Source organism: Barbus barbus, assembly GCF_936440315.1.
Source record: "Barbus barbus genome assembly, chromosome: 1".
Classification (NCBI taxonomy): domain Eukaryota; kingdom Metazoa; phylum Chordata; class Actinopteri; order Cypriniformes; family Cyprinidae; genus Barbus; species Barbus barbus.
Genome location: NC_136729.1, coordinates 14,412,095 through 14,437,500, shown reverse-complemented (window position 1 = coordinate 14,437,500; position 25,406 = coordinate 14,412,095). Strand labels below are relative to the sequence as shown.

Sequence of the window (25,406 nt, the reverse complement as noted above, 5' to 3'; positions counted from 1 at the left end):
TCCGGATCAGTGCATCCTTTGTGCATAGATCTGTAGAACAAGTGGGTTACATAACGATATTTTAAAATTAAGATAAATTTAAAAAAAATGTACTTGAAAAGAAAACAGGATGACTTTGAATAGCATAGTTGGGTTAGGATGAGCTGAGCAAGTCTGCGCATGTAATTCCTGGTCTGAGAGTGACTTCCTACTTAAACAGGAAGTAATGGATACCAAAAAAAAAAGTTAGATATGTATGTGAATGGAGAATGTATGTGTGTGTGAAAAAGAGTAGAAATGTATGTATGTGTAAGGAAAATGTATGTGTGTGAAAGCAGAAATGTATGTATGAGAATGGAGAATGTGTGTGTGTGTGTGTGTGAGTAGGAATGTATGTGTGAATGGAGAATGTATGTGTGTGAAAGCAGAAATATATGTATGTATATGTAAGGAGAATGTATGTGTGTGAGAGTAGAAATGTATGTGTGAGAAATCAAAAATATATGTACGTGAGAGCACCAGAATGAATTATGGCTTGTACGGCCCCTCATACACACACACACACACACACACACGTACATACACACAAACACATATATAAATACACATATACATATACACACACACACACATTTATATATATATATATATATGCATGAATGTGTATTTATATACATATAAATATATGCAGTACACACACATACATTATGTAAACACAAACTTATTTTGGAGGCGATTTATTGCGATTAATCAATTTGACAGCCCTATTTTCGACATGCAAGTATTGTTTTTAATTATTTTTCAGGGTGAAATACTACCTGGACATTTAATGAAAATCACCCATGTAAAGGGCACTCTCATCACAAACACCAAATGCAGAGTACTTACGACCGAGAAATCTTGCTCATATGAGTAACATAAGATGAGAGATGAGAGGAAAAAAATATGGTTTGCATGTGATCTGATGTCTTAACATAAGTGCATGTGGTTTGATGAGTGAGGAGAAGAGCGAGAGACCATTGTGAGACTCACTTCTCTAGGAGGGCCAGAGCCATGTGAGGATTGACTCGCAGGTACTTGCAGGTGGGTCGGCCGTAGTCAGCCAGATACGTGGACCAGTCCCACTGAGTGAAGAGATCCAGTAACTAAACAAAACGGTGGAGTTGCAGGGAAGAAAAGACAAAGATAAATCATTCAAGTTCATTAAACACCATCGCTGGCCCTTGTTAGATCAGGCCAGTTTACTTCTCCCAATGTTACATAAGTGAGCAGGGCCTCTTAAATGAGATTATAGAGGAGCCATAGGGGAAAGCAACATGACAAAGCAGGGGATTAGAGGAGAATGGAGGGAGGTTAAAGAGAGAACAGCCATTTACACTCTTTCACCCTGAACGCAGGGCTCTTTCTGACCCGGACCTGACCCTACAATGGGCCGGTAATGACCCGTGATTGACCCGGCCAGCTACTGACCTTGCTGGAGCCTGGCCAAAAATGCACCCCTCAGCACTGGCTCAATAAACAACAGAGCACATTCCTCCCTCCCAAACAAACCCACTCGCACAAACACACATTTAGACGCAGATTCAGTGCTGGGAATGCAAACAAACACAATCAAATGTGTCATCAAACTTGCAAACAGAAAAAAGTCAAATGACTATACAACAATCTCTGTATTCAATCACAAAGATGTACAAAGGACGCAGAAAAAACATGTGCCTATGTGTGTACGAGGAAAATACATCCATGACAGCAAGACATAGCTATAAGTATGTTAAATTCACTGTTATAATTGAGCTACAGCAGGTTTTTGTGTCGTCAAGCTACAGTCTTCAGCTGTCTTTCCAAGTATATAGTGAAAATTTGTAGGATTAAATATACGTCACATATCTTTTTCAGCATAAGCACACAAAACAATCAAAGTTTGATTAAAGTTTATATATCCAAGATGAAGCCAAGCTAAAATTGCATTACCTAGGTCTGTTAAGTGAATATATTTCGTAGGCAACAAAAATAGCGAAAGTTTGTGGGAAAAAAGGTAAATTTTCAATAGTGTATCAATGAAGTCACTTTCAAACCAAGGAGCTTTGTGGGATCCATGTGGGAAATATTTCTCCCGATTGTTTCACCTCGCCTACGAAAACAACGGTAAATTTGGACGAATAATAGTAAATGTGAAGTCACCTTTAGTCCGACTTCACAAAAAAAATACTTGTACAATATCAGACTAAAGCATTTACGTCAGCAATTATTAAGTCCATCTGAAATCAACCTTGACAAACAATAACTTAAATCACCTGCTTTTCAAACCATGTGCACACACCCTGTGCGATGGCAGATAAGCACCTGCGTAAGATAAGTGCTTTTTGGATTTGCATTCATATGTTGTTTGTTCCTTTCTTCTCTCTTCTTCCCGCTGGCATGGTCTGCACAGACCCACCAAGGCAGTAAGGCTGAGAAGAAGAGACAGAGAGAGAGAGAAGCCAGGTTTTGCCGCTGTCATTTGTAATCTGAATGCACTTGCATTCCACATAGCGCGAGCTAGTGTGTCAAACTCGTCCATGACCCAGGTTTCACCTTTCCGCTCTGCCTCTCCGCCCCGCCTTCAACTCCCAATGAACTTCCACTCGGTCTCTCTCTTTGACCTCGGCGTGACCCCCGACAGTGTTATCGGCCCCTCTCTGAACAAACAGAGGGCTATGCTAGAGAGGAGCTGGGGCATCGGGGTGGGCGGGCGCTGGATTATCACTTCCTCTCATTCTTCTAAAAGAAAGAATGATGGAGAGAAAGGGAGGGAAGAAAGAAAACATGACATTGCACATTGATGTGTTGCTCTCGTTTCCCTCACAGCCTCAGCGTCACCCCTCGTCCACACTATCTCTCCCCGCTCTGGGCCGTTTGGATAAGGGCTTATAACAGTTATTTCGACCGTCGTACTTGTTTGTTTGGAATGCGGCAGGAATAGCTATTCTCGTTAATAGCCTGGGGGTGTTGGGAATTGACTGCCATGTTATTCTTTTCTCCCCTAAGACTTCTTGCTCTTTCTGGCAGCATTCTGGAAAAACAAGGTTTGATTTGCCACTTTACTGTTGCAATAAATCTAAAAATGCTCTGGTGGGGAGCTTGTTATGTAATGATCACCTATGCTCCAGTAACCTAGTAGCCACCAACAACGGCTTGTGAAAAACCAGCCAATGAAGTACAATTATTCATTACGACTTAATGAGGGCAACCCGAATGAGCTGCTATGTAAAAGAAGGAAAACTAAGATGAGAGAATAACGTTCTTAACCTCGAAGTCAATTAGTTTTGCGTTCTCTAGTCACTAAAGCTAATATGTTTTGTTCTCTTTGTGCCATCACTGCCACTATCACTTCATCCACGCCTTCTCCTCTCACTCCGTTTCTTGTTAGTTCTTCTCTCACCTCTGGCTGCCCTCTGGCTCTCAGCGTTGTTTAGTGCATTCTAGTACTGGCCCGTCAGCCCCAAAGGCTCACGCAGGCCAAAGTCAGTTGAGCTTGAGCCTGAATAACGATAACATTGATAATAACCAGCACAGAAAAGAGATATAAGCCTGGTAAAGAAAGCAATAACAATAATCCTCACCAAAAACAACCAGAAAAAGAGGCCAAAGTAAAACTTAGTAAAACCTATTTGTGGCTGTCCTATATTCAGAAGGGCCTACTCAGTTATCTGGCAGAGTAGCTTCAGGTTACGTCTTAATACAATGTCTTTTAAAAGTCTACTAAAGATAGGATGAGTCACAATGGGCTGGTATGAGAGTTCTGATTTGAACCGCAACAAATGGGCTCAAGTGCACAGTCGTAAATGTGAACGACCAGCAAATCCGATACAGACACAGCAGCCATAAATGTCTGCTGGGAGCAAATATGAGCATAAGAGATTCGTAACATCTTCAAGTGCTCTGAGAGAAAAACGCCAGTAAAAATTAAATAAAACAACTGAAATCAAGAGTATAGTAAGTATCTTTGTCAGCCTCTTCAAATGATCTGTAAACAGTTTTCTCTGATATACTCATCAAAAAATTAGAATCCTCCTAGTTTAAAGGCCTAGTTCACCCAAAGATGAAAATTCTGTCATCAAATACTTACTGTCATGTTCTTCCTAACCCATATGACTTTCATTCATTTTAATAAACCCTGAGAGATTTGTCCCTCTATTGAAGTCAATTCCCCCAAAACTTTGATGCTTAAAAAACAAATCTTTGATCAATGCACGTACAGAGAGCAAATGGAAATAGAAGTGGAAATGGAAGATCAGCAGTACATGCTTGATGCAAACAAATTTAAGAACAATCCTAATTGGTTCTAACATCAAGCACGTTTGAGATTCTTTTTATCATATTTGATGTTCTCCATGTATGTGCATTAATCATGTTTATTTGTGAATAGAAACATAAATCTGTTCACCATGTAAAGTAATCTTCAATTTTTGGTGAACTATCCCTTTAAGTGTTCAATTAGATAAGCCTCTGACATTTATGACTGATTCCCTGTCAGATGTTTCAATACCTAATTTTCTTCAGATCAACATTGTGTTGGAGCAGTTTCAATAAGAGTAAAAAGAGATCAAGAAAGGGGTGCAAAACATTTTGACGAGCAAAATTGTTGGGTCTATGGCTAATAAAAATGGTGGAAAAATCAGAGAGTGGAAACTTGAAGTTGAAGTCTATGTTTGTTTATCGGTCTGGTTAGTGACGCCGGATACTAACGCAGTTAAAGTTAAAGTGATGAGTAATGAAGCTGGGCTCAGGTTGTTGTGCTGTGGGATGTGTTTCCCATACATTTATTTATTTGTGGCGACCCGCCAAGATATCAAAACTGACTGATTTTCCAAAGGCTTCGTTGAATAAACATGAGCACGTAATCCACGTTTAAAAATCTAAACGAGGCGCAGGTGTTTTTATATCACTGTCTCTTTAGAAAATGTCCGATGTCATTTTCATTTCATCTTGCATGTTATATGCCTGATAAAGCAGCGTTTGTGAGCTCAGCGCTGCTTTGTCTACAGTCGTTACCGGGGAAACCTCTAGTTCTCCTGCTTTAAAGTGCATCCTGCTGGCAGAGAATGAATTTGCATTTTTAATAAGTCTGTTCAAGTAGTTATCGCTGCATCTCAGTCCGTCTAATTTACGCAGCAAACATATTTTGCTTATCAAAAAATAATCTACTCTAGAGGGAATTAGCTGTTGTTATTGATTCTATTTGGATGTCTACTGGAAGTTAAGTTAGGGCCACAAAAGCGCGCATGCGCAGTAACCTTTGTTTATGTTGTTGCCGTTGAAACAGTCTATAGAATAAATAAAAATTGTGATCCCCAATCATCCTGTCCACCCCGAGTCAATTGACAAGGCGGTTTCGAACTCACAACTTTTAAGATGCCTAGTTCACATCCATGCATTCTGATCCTTATGGTTATTTCTAGAGGTTTCTGTGGGAAATCTGTTAATGTTACTGAGGAAGGCCAAAAAGAGTCTTATCTTAAAAATGACCTGTGCAGATAATGAACAGAGGTCTGAATCAAAACCACTTTGCTCAGCTTTCCGTGGTTCTGGATCATGGGAATGCAGAGAGAGGAGCAGAATGAAAAAAAGGAGGAGCAGCAGCAACTAAAGCATTATTCAACATCAGTCAAAGTTCACCGGGAGGAAAATGATAAGCAGTATCTGGGTACTGAAAAAAAGAAAAGCGGCTCCCTGTTTCTCAAGCCATATTTCAGTCTGCACAGTAGTAGCACACAGAGTTCAGAGGTTATCCATAGAGGTTATCTTGGCTTAGGCTCCATCTACGCTAAAGCATCCAGCAAAGCAGCAAGCATGAGACACTCAAACATAAATCTCAGGCTATGCAAACATACACACTCTTAACTGCTGGGAAAGGATATTCATGTCAATCATCAAGGATTAACAATGTTGAACATGTGCTTTCTTTTCCGTCAAAAAACACTTTCAAATGTCAAAGTCCTAGAAGCATCAGTGCTGGAGATAACAGCAACTGTCAATCAAAACAAGAGAAAGAGTAAAACAGGAGTAAGAGACGAGACCAAACAATTTAAAATAAATAAAGGGCTTTATAATGAAAATAAGACAATGTGGAGGAGGAAGAGAAAAATGATGGAGAGGGAAAGGAAAAGGAGGCAGCAAGGGAGAGCAGGAGAAGAAGAAGAGGGAGTTGTGCAGGATTCAGATGAGACAGGTCAAAGAGAGGGAATAAAAATAAAGGAGAAACATGGTCAGAACGTTCAACTCATTGTCTTTAGCTAATACAGGTATATACAGGTACATCTAAAAAACTTTGAATATCGTGAAAAACTTTTTTATTGTAACATTTCAAAAAGTGACACTTTCATATATTTTACATTCATAACATGTAAACATCAAAAGTTTATTTTAATTTTGATGATTAGAACTTACAGCTCATGAAAGTCAAAATCCAGTATCTCAATATATTAGAATATTTATATTTGAGTTTCATTAAACAACCATCTCTTAAGTATAAATTCAGGGTATGTCTTGTTCTTTGAAACCACAATAATGGGGAAGACTGCTGACTTGGCAATGATCCAGAAGACAATCATTGACACCCTCCACAAAGAGGGTAAGTCACAGAGGGTCATTACTGAAAGGAGTGGCTGTTTACAGAGTGCTGTATCAAAGCATATTAAATGCAAAGTTGACTGGAAGGAAGAATTTGGGTAGGAAAAGGTGCACAAGCAACAGGGATGACCGCAAGCTTGAGAATACTGTCAAGCAAAGCTGATTCAAACACTTGGGAGAGTTTCACAAGGAGTGGATTGAAGCTAGAGTCAACAAGTTCAGATGTCTTCAGGAAAAGGGCTACCAAGCCACTTTTGAAACAGAAACAACATCAGAAGCATCTTACCTGATGAAAAAGAACTGGACTGTTGCTCAGTGGTCCAAAGTCCTCTTTTCAGATAAATTTTAATTTTGCATTTCATTTGGAAATCAATGTCTGGAGTCTGGAGGAAGACTGGAGAGGCACAGAATTCAAGCTGCTTGAAGTCCAGTTTGAAGTTTCCACTGTCAGTGATGATTTGGGGTGCCGTGACATCTGCTGGTGTTGTTCCATTGTGTTTTATCAAGTCCAGAGTCAATGCAGCAGTCTACCAGGAGATATTGGAGTACTTTATGCTTCCATCTGCTGTCAAGCTTTATGGAGATGCTGATTTGCTTTTCCAGCAGGACTTTAGCACCTGCCCACAGTGCCAAACCACTTCCAAGTGGTTTACTGAGCATGATATTACTGTGCTTGATTGGCCAGCCAACATGCCTGACCTGAATTCCATATGGCATCTATGGTATATTTTCAAGAGAAATATGAGAAACAGTCGATCCAACAATACAGGCGAGCTGAAGGCTCAATAGTGCCTCAGCAGAGCCACAGGCTGATCACTTCCATGTCATTCCTCATTGATGCTGGAGTTTGTGCTAAAGGATCCCTGACAAAGTATTGAGTGCATAAATGAACATACTTTAAAGAAGTTGAACTTTTCTGCTTTGCAAATCCTTTTTTTAATTGATCTTAGGAAATATTCTAATATTTTTAGATACTGGATTTTTACTCATGAGCTGTAAGCTCGAACCATCAAAATTAAAACAAAAAAAACTTTAGAAATGTCTTACTTTACATGTAATGAATCTAAAATATATATGAAAGTTTCACTTTTTGAAAAAATCACGACATTCAAATTTTTGGAGATGTACCGGTAGCTAACAATAGAAAAACACATTTGAAAACATTTATTAACCTAGGTCGATGTTAAAAACAAGTCATCACAGGACACTCCCAATCTCTAACTGCAAAATGAACTTTGCTGAGGGAACTCTAAGCAGGTCCAAAACGCATGAGGGAGATTGGGGTCAGTGGGTGGTCAAAATGGCGATGGTTGCGGTGGCCGATACACTCTAAGCTGAACCTCACTCGGGTCATTGTTCTGTTATCAGTTCTTTTCGCTCTGTTAGCAAGCCACATCTGAAAACAGCCCTCTTCCTGAGGCCGCAACGTCTGAGAAGCCATAGTCTGGGGAAGACTTGGCCTGAAACTTACGTTCCTGTCCTCTTCAGACAAGGAATAGTTATCTCCGGGGTTATGGTGTGGTGAAGCAGTCACAGAGACCTGAGGAAAGTGGCTAAATCCTACAGAATGCAAAACAGTCTCATTTCTGAAACATTTAAAGATTTCAATTAGCTGTGTAAGTGAACCTTAGAAACACCTGGTTCACTGAAATCTTAGTAAAATCGGATGACAAACTATGACAGAAGTATTACAAAACGTTTTCCAATATTAAAAAAACAATAATAATGTATAACTATAACTATAAATAAATATATAAAGCATTTTTTATATATTACATAGTCTTTGGGTCACAGAACAGTTGATTTGGCACAGCCCTCTGTATACTCTCTGTGACCTTCTGGTTGACTTGTTTTGACACTTATTTTAATTGAGTTACAGACTGTAATTCATGGACATTTGACAGCGTTTATGTTAGCCTAGGGGAAGAGCTGGCCTCAATTTCAACTTCCTGTCCATTCAGAAAAGAGAGTTATTGCCAGGTCAAGATGACAACAAAACAGTCATAAGCCCTTTCGGTCGAATGCAGGACAGATCATCTAAGAATGAGTGTTAATAAATGAATGACCAACGTCTATGGATGAATAGTAATGTCTTGCAGGTGGAAGATGAGCTCATTTTCACTGTCCATTTCTCCACACAACCCGTTTAAAGGTGTTGCTGGTGGTAATTAATAACTGTTAGACTGAAAAACGTGGCACTGGCCTGGGGAAGACATGACCTCCCTTTTACCTTCCTGTGGATTCCGACAAGGTAAAAGTTATTGCTGGAGCAGCAGTGTGACAGAACGGTCAGAGCTAAGAGCTGGGAGCAAGAATCTAAAACAGTCTGCAATGTGCAAGAAGAGCTGAGAGGAACACCGGACAGAAAAAAAAAAAGAATGAGTTTGAAATATTTACTAGAGAGGTTTTATTATTCTTAAATACATGCAATCAAAATAATGTTCTATGCCTGATATAAATACAGTATGTTACCTAATATACTCAAAACTGACATAGATTACTCTTATTCTGAAGCAAATATATAAAAAAAGAATTATGAAGATGTACATGATAGATTTGTGCCTTCACATTACATGAAAATTCTAATTATTGAGGATTGATCAAAAGTGACAGTAATGATTTTACAAAAGATTGAATACAAAAGAAAATTTGTATTTTAAATACTTTTTTTGAACTATTCATGAAATAATGCATCATGGTATTCATAAAAGTATTAAGCAGCACAACTGTTTTTAACTTCCTTGTTCCTTGTTCCAAATCAGCATTTGGTTTTACTATTTTACTTAGTTTTGATCAAATAAATTCAGACTTAGTGAGCACAGGAGACTTGGATTTATTACAGACCCCAAACTTAAGTAGTATTGTATATGTATACACACAGACAGAGACATGCACATACAAATAGTAGTGTAGTTTTTTTTAAATCAGGAATTGTGATTTTTGACTTTCTTAAAATTTTTTTTTAAATAACTGCTTTTAAAGGTCTATTTTTAAAGGTTTTGTAAGATAGTTTAGAAAAAGCACTTTGTCTATGAAGAAAACACGTGATTTTTACTTTTGTAACTTAACTAATGTGCTCTATTCCAAAATGTGCTGAAACAGGATAAAATGCTGTGGAATATTCAAATATGAAAAGGAAATTCAAAACAGCTTTATTACCAGCATGACACACAATGTCTTTTGTCGAGGCGGTTTCCAGAAATCATATTGGTGTCAAGGCGGTTCACGTTTATAAGAAAAGAGCCTTTTTAGGGCTTACAGGAAATGGGACGAATCAAAACGACTCTTACAGCTGCTGTAAGAAACTGAAGATGGAATGTGGATCTGCATGTGTTTGTGCGTGTGGTGTGGTGACAGACAATAAACCAGCATTACAGAACTCCTACCCCTTTCACAGGGCATGAATAAAAATCTGATCAAAGGATTTTTTGGTGATGGCGTGGTGCTGTCTCTATAGACATGAACTCTGATAGCCCTCGTGATCAGGGTCACCAAAAGGCTACAGACTGAATACTGCTTACTCATCATCACCACAGCATGAAGACAAACAGATAAACAGCTGCCAAAGAAAGGGAAAGAGAGAGTGAGAGAGAGAGAAAAACAAAACAAAATGAAACTAAGGGTCAGGTTGGTGCTTGTTATCCCGATGGAATTCACAAAATCCTATTTACCTTACTTAATGGCAAACAAATTGGCATTTGTAAATGGCCTACAACACATTGCGCTTTCCGGTAAGAAGGTGATGAGGGTTGAGATGGAGGTTATTAAAGAGGCAACACCAGTAAAACAACCTCTCCGTCAAGCCTTTAAATACAAATTCACAGAGGGAGGAGGAGAACGAGAAAATAAGAAGAGAAAATAAAAGAAAAATAAGAGGGAAAAGAAACAGGGGATAAAGAGAGAAAAAAGAAGAGAAGGGGAAAATTATACCAGGCTCTCTTTTCAGTACCCCCGTGCTTTCCCGTGAGGGCATAGCCCCTGGCGCGGGACTGATCTGAATGGAAGGTGAAGTGGTACGAGTTGAGGGGCTCAGACTTTAGATCCCGTCTGACTCCCTGACTGGACCAAAGCCAAGGTTACCTAAGGGTCAGCTCGCCCCTTCTCTCTCTCTCTCTCCCGCTTTCCAGCATGTATTAACATGCATAACACACAGACTTACTGCTTTACCATACGAACCCCCCTCGGCCTGCCAATACTAACTGAGCCTGTGAGAGACGGAGAGGGAGAAAGAGCGAGACAGATAGCACCGTCAGGCTTATCGTCCGCTGGCTCCGAGGGAATGAGAGCAGGGTCGGCCGGAGGCCACTTGACTGGCCCACCCCCCTACTCGCTTACTTTCTCTCCCTTGGACGGAAAGACGGGCGGAAGGCTGGAGAAAGTGATTACACCTGGTCTGGTTCTGGCTGTTAACTAGAGGAAGGTCAGCCAACGTGCACCAGGGCCAGGATGAGTTCACTGTCGCTCCCCCGTTCTCTTTCCTCATCACTTAGAGTTGTCAGCTATGTGCTCTAAATAATACGAGTGAAGTTTGCAGTTAGTATGCATAACCACAGTTATTTGTGCACATTAAAAAGATGAATATGCACAACAATGTTGCTATGTGCATGAAAACAGTGTTAAAAAAAGACTCCAAATGCTTTGCCGACTATATTGTATCCGACAGTAATATGTTTTTCTTACGTAGTTACTTCCGAGTCTACAATTCGCCAAGCCTATTTGCTGTGTTCTGATGAGGGGGATCAAAACAGGACAGAAAATAGCCTATTACTTCTAAATTATGATTTTATTTTTTTTATGTAAAAATCTTGACGACAGTGGACAAGTGGACCTCAGAGAACAGTACAAAATAATAATAAAAAAAGTTAATGACCACCTTTAAAGAATTAAAATTTCAACCATTTCTGTCCATACAATGTCAATGGGGTCTAAAACATTCAGGCTAAAAAAAAAGGACAAAATGTACAAGGAAACTATTCCATACATGATATTTATATCATGATACTGATATAAGTCATTGTTCCCTCCTAGATCAAATACAAGCATTGATCATCTCACGCAACACCATCACAAACCTCAAATGTCAACTATTGTCAAATCTTATTGATAAACGCATGTCAAGTGGCCAAACATCTTGACCAATGTTTTGTTTTGATTTGACAGTAAAGTGGCTTAAATTGTGTTCATCATACAAAGTGATCTTGTCACTTCAGATATACCAGTTAGTTGTATGGATTAATTTCAAGTTACTTTAATGTCCTTTTTGGACCTTGAAGAGTGGATCCTGTTGACTTTCATAATATGCTGAATATCTCAACAAAATATCTTCTGTGTTCCGCAGAAGTAAGAAAGTGATACAGGTTAGGATCAACACAAGGGAGGTCTTTTTAAGATTCCTTGATCTTTCACATCATCCACTGTGTTTTTATGTACAAGAGAGAAATACAGAAAAGGGTAAGCTGGAGAAGCAGGAATCGTTTGACAGTTTGTGTTCATGCTGGAGTGAGAAAGAAGATGCATGTCAGTGCCATCCTCATAGGGCTGAATGGGACCCTGCCGCAAAGAGAGATGTCAACCCCCTGCTCAGAGAATATCTGCTCCCTCACTGACTCCATACAAGCAGGGCAGCTCATCCGTCTGACCCCTGGAGACCTGTGACAGCACCTCAAACAGGCCTTTCACTGACACACACCAGCACGCCATTGAGAAGGAGCAGGGGGGATGGATTTAAGCGTGACACACTCACTGGGCATTGAGAGGAAGCAAATGGGGGACGATTAAACTGTGACACCTGTCACTGGCTTGTTTAGGTCGACTATGGAGAAATGGTCTGAGGAGAGCGCTGCCTGTGACGTTTCCTTTTCTTTCTCCTTCCTACATTTCCACTCCTTCTCATTCGTTTTTACTTATTTTCCATAAGCAAAGACAGGAGAGCTGGTTTGCTTGTACAATCAATGTTCTGTGGTAGTCTTCGTTCTTTCAAACTTTCTATCTCTCCCTGAAGGAGCCACACAAAGAGCTGCTCTGTGGGAGGCTGTAGCTGAACGGGGTGAGGAGAAGAGCACGGCCCATATGGTTTCATCCTCAATCTCTCTTTCCTGCACACCTTCACTGCCGTCTGTCTGACCCCAGCTACTGAACCAGGCAGGTTAGGGTTCAGGGAGACTACGGTTGACCGAGAGGCTCCATTAAAAACACAAACACACACTCAGGCTCTGGTTCATCCTACTGACATCACTAGAAGAGAATGTGGGACAGAGGTGGTCCTAAAATCTCCCACCGCCCCCAAAGGTTCCATGGTTCATACAATCATTGAACTGTCAGTGGATGACAAAAAAATTGACTGGAAATCTTATTGACTGTGAAATGAAATGTCTTTACTGAACAAATTATTTCATTTTTATGGGCCTTTCTGTCTCTTTTGTAGTGGCAAGAGGACAGGAATTTGGATTTGCATCATCTACATGAGCACCACAGCCTAAGGTGTTCGATCAAAATAATGTGTCAGAGCTCACAATATAAGCAACATTTAAAGGGACAGTTCACCACCAAAAAATAAAATTCCATCATTATTCAGCATAATGTCGTTCTGAACCTGTATGACTTTCTTCTGTGGAACACAAAAGATAATATTTAAGAGTGCCTCTGTGCTTTTTTTTCTCTATATAATAAAAAGTCAGTGGGGCCCGATATTGGTTTGAATTCTTCATTTTTAACTACATAAACACAAAAACAACACTTTTGACTGAATTGATGTGCGTATAAGGGAAGGTGGTGGCATAACAGTTGCAATCACGTGGACAGCCGATTGACACTTGATTCCCTCTCCCAACGGCAGTTTGACAGGGAAATACCAAACAGCAATTTTGGAAACAGCTGGAAAACCCACAACTAGCTAGATTTCAGTTTCATTTTCCAAAGCAACATTTATTTGCACCATAAGCTCATTCATCTCTTAGCCAGTATTTCCACTTCTTCAATAATGATCACATTATGCCTTGACATTAATCATAGTTCAGTGGTAGTTTGCTTTCATTTTGACTTCAAGCTGCAGGGTCATAACCTTTTGCTTTTACTTAACTAGAAACTGTTAGTTGTCATGTATAGATCCATTTTTCCCCAAAGCCTGCATGTTGGTACATGCTGTGCAGCAACTGCCTGAAACTAAATGGCACATTGATACTATAAGTGTAAATGTTCCTTGAATGGGACACTCCCGTTAATCATTTCTCTGAACCTGCTCTGAACTTCCCCCAATACCACAAACAATATGAAGATTACTTATTGTGTCACAAATCAGAAAAAAAAAATTATGAGAGTTTACAAAAACGAATATTACAACTACAACTATTAGAGATAAAATTGTAACCATGCAGCTGTCAGCCACAGTATCACATCAGTGCACTATAGATCCCCTGAGGAACAATTCCACTCATTCTCTTCTATTAGAGAAAAATTATATGTGTGAGGATTTCCAGTCAGGTTTTAGACCATATCATAGCACTGAGACCGCTCTCATTAGAGTTACAAACGACCTGCTTTTATCATCTGATCGTGGTTGTATCTCTCTATTAGTGCTACTAGATCTTAGCGCCGCGTTTGACACTATCGACCACAACATTCTTTTAAATAGACTAGAAAATTAAATTGGCATTAGAGGAAGTGCACTGGCATGGTTCAAATCATACTTATCTGACCGCCATCAATTTGTGGCAGTAAATGAAGAGGTATCATACCAATCACAAGTGCAGTATGGAGTACCTCAAGGCTCAGTACTTGGCCCCTTACTTATGTTACCCTTGGGAGATATCATTAGGAAACATTTGTGACTGCGTGTTTTGAGTTTGAGCTCCATCAAATTGATTCATCGTCTATTTTCTATCTTAAAAACAATTTTATACACTATCATTTTCGATCTCTATAATGTGTGAATATATACCCTACAGCATTCTAAAACAAAACCAATCAGAGCGCCTTGTTATCACTAGTTTTATTTTGATTTCTCGAGTCTGCTATTAGCTTATAGCCCGTTAGCATCGGCAGCGTGGCTGCCGCTAATCTCGCTTACACTGCTAATACTCTATTCACACACATTACCATTGTTTCACTGTTACTTGCTTAAATGGCAGATTTGTGTCTACCTTTGAGTGCAGGTGAGGACACATTCGAGCTGCATTCGGTGCAGCTGGAGGCCGTGGAGAAGCAGATCCGCGACCTGGTGGAGAAGCAGGCCCAGCTGAGAGAGCGGAGAGCCGCACTGGAAACATCCCGGGCTGACGCTCACAAGTCCAAGGTAAGTATACAGCACGCTGCTAACACTCCTACCACCTCTACTCTGTGTGTTTCTCTGCACAGGCCCTGTGCACCCAGAATGCGATCTTCCCAGATGTCCTTCACTCTGGCGCCGGGACGCCACGGACCCTGGGTGCACCAGCAGCGGAAGATGCGTGCCAGGCCCCGGGCGACGACCTCTCCCCCTCTGCCGCCTCCGGTCTTCGAGATCTCCACCCGGAACCGCTTCCCTCCCCACCGCGAGACGGAACGCGACGCTGTGATCGTCGGAGACTCCATCGTCCGGTACGTCCGTGCTACGTTAGCTGAAGGTAAAGTGCACACTCACTGTTTCCCCGGTGCTCGTGTTCTCGATGTTTCTGCGCAGATACCCGAGATCCTGAAGGAAGACAAGAGCATCGGTGCTCTCGTGCTGCACACGGGGGTTAACGACACCAAGCTGTGGCAGACGGAGACACTGAAGAGGGACTTCAGGAGCCTGATCGAGACGGTACGCAGCACATCGCCCGCGACGACGATCATCGTGTCAGGACCGCTTCCCACGTATCGACAAGGACACGAAAGGTTCAGTAGACTGTTTGCGTTAAACAAATGGCTATTGTCATGATGTAAAGAACAGAAACTGCTCTTTGTTAATAATTGGAATCTTTTCTGGGAGCGTCCTAGGCTTTTTCGTGCTGATGCCTGCACCCCAGCAGAGTCGGAGCGGAAGTCCTGTCGGACAACATCTCCAGGACGCTACGCTCCATCTGACTAGTATGCCAATTCTCAAATAACTACTATGATGACTTTTGTTCTACCCACTTAAATGATAGAAGTACTTGCGTTTTCCAATCTATACAGACTGTGTCTGTTCCCCGAACAGCGAGGTCAAAATATAAATTTAATGCAGGATCTAGAAAAAATCTGATCGTGATTAAACCAGAAAAACGCAAAATAAATAAACAAAAACCATTTTTAAAGCTTGGGCTCCTGAACATTAGATCACTCGCACCCAAAGCAGTTATTGTAAATGAAATGATCACAGATAATACTTTTGATGTACTCTGCCTGACTGAAACCTGGCTTAAACCAAATGAATATTTTGGTCTAAATGAGTCTAGTCCACCAAGCTACTGTTATAAACATGAGCCCCGTCAGACTGGTCGTGGCGGAGGTGTTGCAACAATATATAGTGATATTCTCAATGTTACTCAGAAAACAGGATACAGGAGGTTTAACGCATTCAAAATACTTCTGCTTAATGTTACACTGTTAGATATGCAAAAGAAATCTCTCTTATCTCTTGCTCTGGCTACTGTGTATAGACCGCCAGGGCCATATACAGATTTCCTAAAAGAATTTGCAGATTTCCTCTCAGATCTATTGGTTAATGTTGATAAAGTGCTAATTGTCGGAGATTTTAACATTCACATTGATAATACAAATGAAACGTTAGGACTTGCGTTTACTGACCTAATAAACTCTTTTGGAGTCAAGCAAAACGTCACCGGGCCCACTCATCGTTTTAATCATACGCTAGATTTAATTATATCGCATGGAATTGATCTTACCGATATAGATATCGTACCTCAAAGTGATGATGTTACTGATCATTTCCTTGTATCGTGCATGCTGCATATTACTGATATTAATTATATGGCTCCGCTTTATCGTCCAGGCAGAACTATTGTTCCAGCCACCAAAGACAGACTCACAAATAACTTGCCTGATTTATCTCAACTACTCTGTGTACCCATAAATACACTAGACGAAATGACTAGCAACATGGGCACTATCTTCTCTAATACATTAGAAGCTGTTGCCCCCCTCAAATTGAAAAAGGTTAGAGAAAAATGTACTGCGCCATGGTACAACAGTTATACCCATTCTCTCAAGAAAGAAACTCGTAATCTTGAGCGCAAATGGAGAAAAACTGAATTGGAAGTTTTTAGAATTGCGTGGAAAAACAGTATGTCCAGCTATAGACAGGCTCTAAAAGCTGCCAGGGCAGAGCATATCCGCAAACTCAAAGATAATAACCAAAACAATCCAAGGTTCTTATTTAGCACAGTGGCTAGATTAACAAATAAACACACGCCACCCGATCTAAATATTCCCTCACAGTTTAATAGTAATGACTTTATGAATTTCTTTACTGATAAAATAGATAAAATCAGAAATACAATATCAAATGTAGATTCTACTGCGTCTAGTATTTCAGCTTCATTCATCGCACCCAAAGAAAAACTGCAGTGCTTTACAACTATAGGACAGGAAGAGCTAAATAAACTTATCAGTGCATCTAAACCAACAACGTGTTTATTAGATCCTGTACCCACTAAACTACTGAAAGAGTTGTTACCTGTAGCAGAACAACCGCTTCTCAATATTATTAACTCATCGTTATCTTTAAGTCACGTCCCAAAACCATTCAAGTTGGCGGTTATTAAGCCTCTTATTAAGAAACCACAACTAGATTCTAATGAACTGGCAAATTACAGATCCATTTCAAATCTTCCGTTTATGTCTAAAATTTTAGAAAAAGTTGTGTCTGCTCAATTGTGCTCCTCCTTGCAAAAAAATTCTCTCTATGAAGAATTTCAGTCAGGTTTCAGGCCTCACCATAGTACAGAAACTGCACTTGTTAAAATTACAAATGACTTGCTTCTTGCTTCAGACCAAGGCTGCATCTCATTGCTAGTATTACTTGATCTTAGTGCTGCGTTTGACACTATAGACCATGACATACTCATAGATCGATTACAAAACTATACTGGTATTCAAGGGCAGGCTTTAAGATGGTTTAGATTTTGCCTGTCCGATCGCTACCACTTTGTTCATTTAAATGGGGAGTCATCTCAATTATCACCAGTAAAGTATGGAGTACCACAAGGATCTGTCCTAGATCCTCTGCTATTTTCAATATACATGTTGCCCCTTGGTAATATTATTAGAAAATACGGGATTAGTTTTCATTGTTATGCTGATGATATTCAACTATATATCTCAAGACCAGATGAATCTTCTAAACTAAGCTAATAGATTGTGTAAAAAATGTAAAAGATTGGATGACCAATAATTTCCTCCTATTAAATTCAGGTAAGACAGAGACATTACTTATTGGACCAAAAAACAGTACACAAAATCTCTTGGATTACAATTAACAACTAGACGGATGTACTGTTACGTCCTCTAAAGTAAAAAATCTTGGTGTTATATTATACAGCAACTTACATTACTGTTAAATTAGACAGCAACTTGTCCTTTGAAAATCATATTTCCCATGTTACAAAAACAGCATTCTTCCATCTTAGAAACATTGCCAAGCTTCGAAACATGCTACCTGTTTCTGATGCAGAAAAGCTAGTTCATGCATTCATGACCTCTAGACTGGACTATTGTAATGCACTGCTAGGTGGTTGTCCTGCATCTTCAATAAACAAGCTACAGATAGTCCAAAATGCAGCGGCTAGAGTTCTTACCAGGTCAAGAAAATATGATCATATTACCCCAATTTTACAGTCTCTGCACTGGCTACCTATTAAGTTCCGTATCATTTACAAAATATTATTACTTGCCTATAAGGCCCTAAATGGTTTAGCTCCTGCGTACCTAACTTGTCTTCTACCACGCTACAATCCAACCCACTCCCAAAGGTCGCAAAACTCTGGACTTTTGGTAGTACCTAGGATGGCAAAGTCCAGTAAAGGAGGTAGAGCTTTTTCACATTTGGCTCCCAAACTCTGGAATAGCCTTCCTGATAAAGTTCGGTGTTCAGATACACTTTCTCTGTTTAAATCTAGATTAAAGACACATCTCTTTAGCCAAACATTCACATAATGCATTTTATAATCTTGTACTATAGTTATATCTGATCAAATGTACATTATTATTATTCTTTAGCTTGGGTTGAACAAATAATTTTTGCTTAGATGGAATAGCAGCTAAGCTAATTATGTCTCTATTTGTTTCTGTTTCTGCCACGGGATTAACATCCCATGGTAACTAGGAATTACAGAAACTTCAGTCTGGATCCAACCCTTAAATGATCTGAGATGACCGAACACCTGAGAAAAGATGATGCCAACCCCTCAGAGGACCTCAGAGAATGCCAAAGCTCAGACAACATACAGAATTACAAATTTTGCCATAAGTTAAATATATTAAGGTTCTGCAATATATAAATATATTGTGGAAACAATTTCCTGTAGAGCTGCTTTGCAACCATTTTTTATCGTAAATAGCACTATACAAATAAACTTGAACATGGTGTTAGCTTTCACTGTTATGTTGATGATACCCAGCTCTATATTTCTTCGTGACCTGATGAAACTTACCAATTTGCAAAACTAACGGAATGTATAGTTGATATCAAAAACTGGATGACTAGCAATTTCTTACTGCTAAATTCTGATTACTGTGTTACTTATTGGACCAAAAACTTTTGCATGTAATAACCTAGATCACTGTCCAATACTTGATGGCTGCTCTGTAAATTCTTTGTCATCAGTTAGGAACCTAGGCATACTTTTTGATAGCAATCTTTCCTTCGAAAAACATGTTTCTAGCATTTGTAAAACTGCATTTTTCCATCTTAAAAATATATCTAAATTACGACCTATGCTCTCATTGTCAAATGCAGAAACATTAATTCATGCATTCATGACCTTGAGGCTAGATTATTATAATGCTTTATTGGGTGGTTGCTCTGCACATTTAATAAACTCCAGCTGGTTCAAAATGCAGCAGCTAGAGTTCTTACTAGAACCAGGAAGTATGACCACATTAGCCCGGTTCTGTCAACACTGCACTGGCTCCCTATTAAACATCGTATACATTTTAAGATCTTGCTAATTACCTATAAAGCCCTGAATGGTTTGGCACCTCAGTATTTGAATGAGCTCTTATCGCATTATAGTCCTTCACGTCCGCTGCGATCTCAAAACTCTGGCCATTTGATAATACCTAGAATATCAAAATCAACTGCGGGCGGGAGATCGTTTTCCTATTTAGCGCCCAAACTCTGGATCAATCTACCTAACACTGTTTGTGAAGCTGACACACTCTGCCAGTTTAAATCTAGATTAAAGACCCATCTCTTTAACCTGGCTTACACATAATACACTATCGCATTTCTAGAATTCAAATCCGTTAAAGGATTGTTAGGCTGCATTAATTAGGTCAACCGGAACCGGGAACACTTCCCAAAACACCTCATGTACTTGTTACATTGTTAGAAGAATGGCATCTACGCTAATATTAGTCTGTTTCTTTCTTATTCCGAGGTCACTGGAGCCACCCAGATCCAGACTGTATCCAGATCAGATGGTGAATCAGCACCTAGAGATGACCTCTACAGCCAGGACACCTAGATGAGCCCCAGAGACTGATCCCCAGTGAAGACCCTGTCTCCGAACGGCCATCGGGACAAGACTACAGGAACCAGATGAGTCCTTTGCACAATCTGATTCTGCTTTAGTCTAGATTTAAACTGCTGATTTTGTCTGGCCACAGGAGAATGACACTATTTCGACAAACTATTTCCACGTCTAAATTTCTTATAAAGTTGATATAAAGCCACCCAGCTTTATATCAAACCGATGTAAAGCTGCTTTGACACAATTTGCATTGTTAAAAGCGCTATACAAATAATATTGACGACTTGACAACAGGAAAGATACACTATCCTTCAAAATCTTGGATCAGTCTGATTTTTTCTTTTCTTTTTTTAAAGAAATTAATGGTTTTATTCAGCAAGTTTGTAGTAAATTGATCAAAAGTTACAGTTTAGACTCGCGTTGTTATAACTGATTTCTATTTCAAATAAAAGCAGTTTTTAAACTTTCTTTTCATTAAAGAATTCTGAAGAAATGTATCAGTTTCAACAATTCATTAAGCAGCATAAGTGCTTTTAACATTTATATAAAAAAAAATAATGTTTCTTGAGCAGCAAATCAGCTTATTACAATGATTTTCGAAGGACTATGTATCACTGAAGACTGGAGTAATGATTTAAATAAATTCAGCTTTGCCATCACAGGAATTAATTACAATTCAAATATATTAAAACAGGAAACAATTATTTTGAATTGAAATAATATTTCACAATATTACTGTTTTTACTACATTTTTGATCAAATAATGCAGCCTTGGGTTTTTTTTATTTTTTATCTTTGAATCTTACTGACCTCAAACACTCAAATACTGAATTGTATATACTTAACACACACAGGGCAATATTTAAACCTCAAGAAAGCCTGCAACATTTGAATTATATATCTTATGTTCTTTAAAAAAAATCGGCTATCAGCTACACAAATAAGGACTTCAATCTTGAAGTTTGAAAAGGAGAACAAAATTGCTCGTTTTGTTACGAGAAGTCTTCATAACTGAGGGAACATTCTCCAGATTCCCTGACTCTCCAGAGGAGATTGCTGACTGAGAATTGGGAGTAAGCAGCAAATTTCCTTAAACCGCAGTGAACTCCTTTCAGAGGGGGGCTTCAACTTTCTGGCCCGCCAACATGTCCCCGCCTTGCACCCTGTTGCCGGAACAACATTGGGTCACTAACGGACTCTGAATTTGTTTAGCGATTACCAAACACACACACAAAAATGAAGAAATATAAACAGACTCTAAAATAACCCTGAGAGTATTAAATCATCGGATGGTGCCAGAACATTATAAGGATTACATTTCAATCATTCATTTCTGTACAAGTATCAAACCACGCTTAAACCAACATAACCAACTCTGACAGCAAAATTTCACCTCAGAGCACAAAGTTATCACAATTACAGAAGAAAAGCGATGACAGAGAAAAAGAAAGGAGGAAATTAAGAAAAAATATAAGAGACTGTGAGGAGAGGAAATCAGACACAGCCGCAGTTGGACATCTAGTTAGAATAGTATGGACACTAAGAAATTGCCCCGAGGGTTCAGAAGGACACAAGCATAAGCCTCTAGTGGTGTCACTGGTGTTAGGCTTTCATTGCCAAGGACTAAGAGAAAGGAATGGAAGGGGTTAGAGAGGGGGAAAAGCATTTTACACTGAATCCTTTTAACAACGTTCCAGGAATTCTAGGATAATGCCTGTGGACAGGCCACAGGAATGCTTAGCAGCCTCATGGTTCCCAAATTCACGGGACCAGGAAAACGTTCCCCCGCCCCCTTTGCTCTTCTATGCAGTGCCCCAGAACGGGTAATGAAGGGTGGGGAGGAGATACACCACCGAAGGGGATGTAAATAAATCTCTCATTCCTTCAACCATCACTCTCTATGGCACAAATGGATGCTGGAAGCAACGGTATTCCATCTTAACTTCTGAAATGGCCTGTGGATTTTCTGCACCTGTACCAGAGCACCAAATTAATGAGCCCTGCAGAGTCACCCACCAATCATAACTGACGTGAGGATGCCTTTAAAAATTCCAATTCAGTTAAGAGAATTTAATGAATATGAATGCAGAATTGCAATTTGAATTTGAATGCAAGACAGCAGAATTTGAATTAATCTAAATTCATATAACTATTTTGAACATCTTTTAAGTTTGAAGGTTATACAGGCAGACAGAACGCAACAGACAGACAGACAGATGTATAGACGTATAGATAGAATGACAGACAGACAGATATATTGAAAATTGTTGAATCTAACAAAACTCTACTTAAATCAGCACTTCATACCAAATAACACTTCTGTGAGTCCATGAGGGCCTCCGCATCAACCGAGGCCTGGCTGCTGGTTCTTTCCACCCCCACCCCTTGGAGCTGAGAAGAATTTGGGAAGGCAGAAGATCCAGGGCAAGAGTTGAGGCATGCGGCAGCCCCGATAACGTGCACTGCTGGGGGGCCAGCCTCACCGCAGAGGCCAGCAGGCCTCCCACACCAAGGCCAGCCAAGGGTTCCCAGCGCCACAAACCTTCCCTAATATAATCTGCTAATATAAGATTCCTAAATATAGAACTGCAACCTGCAGCATGCCATTTATAATTTATCTTTTTCTGATTCTTCAGAGTCTATTATCTGTTGTTTTTTTCTTGTAAAATCACTCTTTGTATCTTGCTAAAATAAACATTTTGAAATTACAGAAAGGCCGTGTTCACAAGCTGTTTGGAAATGACAATCAATTTTGTCTTAAAGGATGTTATTTATATTCTATATGGTTCAGGCTGGAACTCCTGCTGAGTTCAAGTTTGTCAAGTCCAGCTCTTATGTCAAACTTTTTCATAAACATAAACATAAAACTGAAGTGTTACCTTGCTCCCTGACTACAAAATACCCCTATTTCTATTTGTATAATATTATGTACGAAGGTACCCAGGCAATTCTTCATGTGCTCATGCTATACATAATTAATTTTGCTATGACAGATGAATCCACTCTCAAATTCAGCCGTGACATCTGAAAATTTCAGGTAGGCATTTCGTTTGAAGAATCAACCAAACACCAACGTATTTAGCACTCCAAACAGCAGTATCCCCACGGCTCACGAAATAAGTCATTCATCACGTCAGTCCTCCATCCATCCTCTTACTCTTCACCATTTAAAGCACTTTGAAGCGGAGCCTGGACGTTCTTCTTTTCTTTTTGTATTCTTGTCTTTTCAGATAGGAGAGTGAATCCAGGTTCCAGCCTCTCACCAAAACCCCTCCCAGTGCTTCCGGAGCTTTTCGTTGTCTATATCCATAAGGATTGACCCGCGGCCCCATCCCAGGACCCGGGAGACCGGGACACAAACGGGCCCTTCAGGTTGATTTATCGGGCGTATTCAGGGCTAGGCACGCAGGGGGACAGAACGGTTCTGACGTCTCTGATCACCAGAACAACCCCTTGAAAAAGCCACCTCTTGTGAGAAGATTGCACCTCTACCGACTTCCATCGGATGCTATTGAAATTATAATAACACTAACAGTATTAATAATGAAAGATATCTTTGTAGAGAGTAATGCATCATGACAGCTCAAAAGCAAAACATGACATTAAAAAAAGCAAAATGGCTATTTTGTTCATTCTTTTCTTCAGCATCCTCTTTTCTCCTCTCTTTAAAAAAAAAACAAAGCAAAACCACACAAGCGCCTTCATGGTGAAGTCAGGTTAAAAAAAAAAAACTAAAAAAACTAAATGGAAAACAAGTGGCACTGCATCATGATGGCAGGCGGGACAAAACGGAATTGTTTTAGTGGAAGAAAGAGCTATCCGTCACTGTCTATCAGCTCATTCATCCAGTACTCCCTGAGCATCCAAGCCCATCCGTCATCCCCTCTCAGTCTCTGACACCCGCCCAGGTTGGCCACTTCGGCAACGAGGGAGGGGGTCCCAAATATGGACCCTTATAACCCCACTATTATTGTTTCTCATCCTCTCTAGATCTCGGAATTCACGAACACACACGCTACATTCTTCTTACCGGCCTTTTTTCAAACTTTAATTTGACTTGTCCCCCCAAAAAACTGTAGTTATGTTTGATACAACTGACGCACAACCGAATATAATTATTATTATTATTTTTTTTTACTATTTTATACTTTTAGTTGTTGCCTACTTTATTTGGACAGACAGTGAAGAGAGTAGAAAATATGAAACAAGCAGCGAGAGAAGTGAGATCTCCCATGTGTGCATCACTGCTTTACTAGAACTGGGGAACAAAACTGATTCAATGTATTGCAATAGTTTCCATAATTCTGAATTGATTCACAACTGATTTAGATATGTTCAGTGAGATGCACAAACACTAACTTGATAACTCGATCGCAGTTTTTTGCAGTACGGAAGACATGAGCAGCCAAGCAGGAATGCACATGAAAGCCACAATGTGGCTTTCATGTGCAATAATCACTGTTCCGTATAAAGAATATTCAAACTTTTTATAAAATCAATGGGAAAAAGGTGTTTCTTTTGTAACAAGCATTAACTAGACCAAAAAAAAAAAAAAAAAAAAAATGGATTTAGTGTGGGTTTTGTAGTTACTGCAACCGTCTCTGAATCAGAGCATGGCTGAACCAAACCTAGGAGATCTGGTCATAACTCCTGACAAAATCAAGTCAAGTTTCTGTGTTTTGCATTCGCATGACAGAATAAATCTAATCAATAACCAATTTCTGGGAAAAGATGATAATCGTTTCTGGAAAAAGACTCCCTTTAGCAGAATAAAATTACGATGTGCTTACATATGCCCACAACAGTCATGCTCTGGGGTATGCATGCTAGGCTACAACATTTTGAATGGTCAAATGAACTGCAGCAACAAAATCTATTCTGTGCTACCAAAGTGCTATCAAAATGTCCTCTAAACATAAATAATGGGATGAGAGAGTAATGCCTTGGGCTGTTGCCTTTCTGGTTGCAACATCATCTTGATGTTCTTCTCAGTGTGTTTCAGTTTGTGTTTTTCAAGCCAGAGCACAGGCCAACATTTCTTATAAACGGCTCCAGCTCTGCAATGTTCAAGAGTGCAGAGGTGCAAATGGGATAGGATGACCCCTAAAGAACCATCTAAAAAAATTCTTACCTTAAACCGAACAGGAGGAGGTCTTGGGACCACAG

The 25,406-nt window shown here is 39.7% G+C and overlaps 1 protein-coding gene across 2 annotated transcripts in view; it reads right to left on the bottom strand.

The window, feature by feature from the left end:
* Positions 1 to 25,406, bottom strand: part of LOC306871985 (exocyst complex component 6B-like) — a 114,522-nt gene that overhangs the window by 9,261 nt on the left and 79,855 nt on the right. For both annotated transcript variants that reach the window (XM_079420292.1, XM_079420291.1), the window contains one exon: positions 1,012 to 1,124. In XM_079420292.1, coding sequence (XP_079276418.1) covers positions 1,012 to 1,124 — 113 coding nt within the window. The remainder of the gene's footprint in view (positions 1 to 1,011; positions 1,125 to 25,406) is intronic.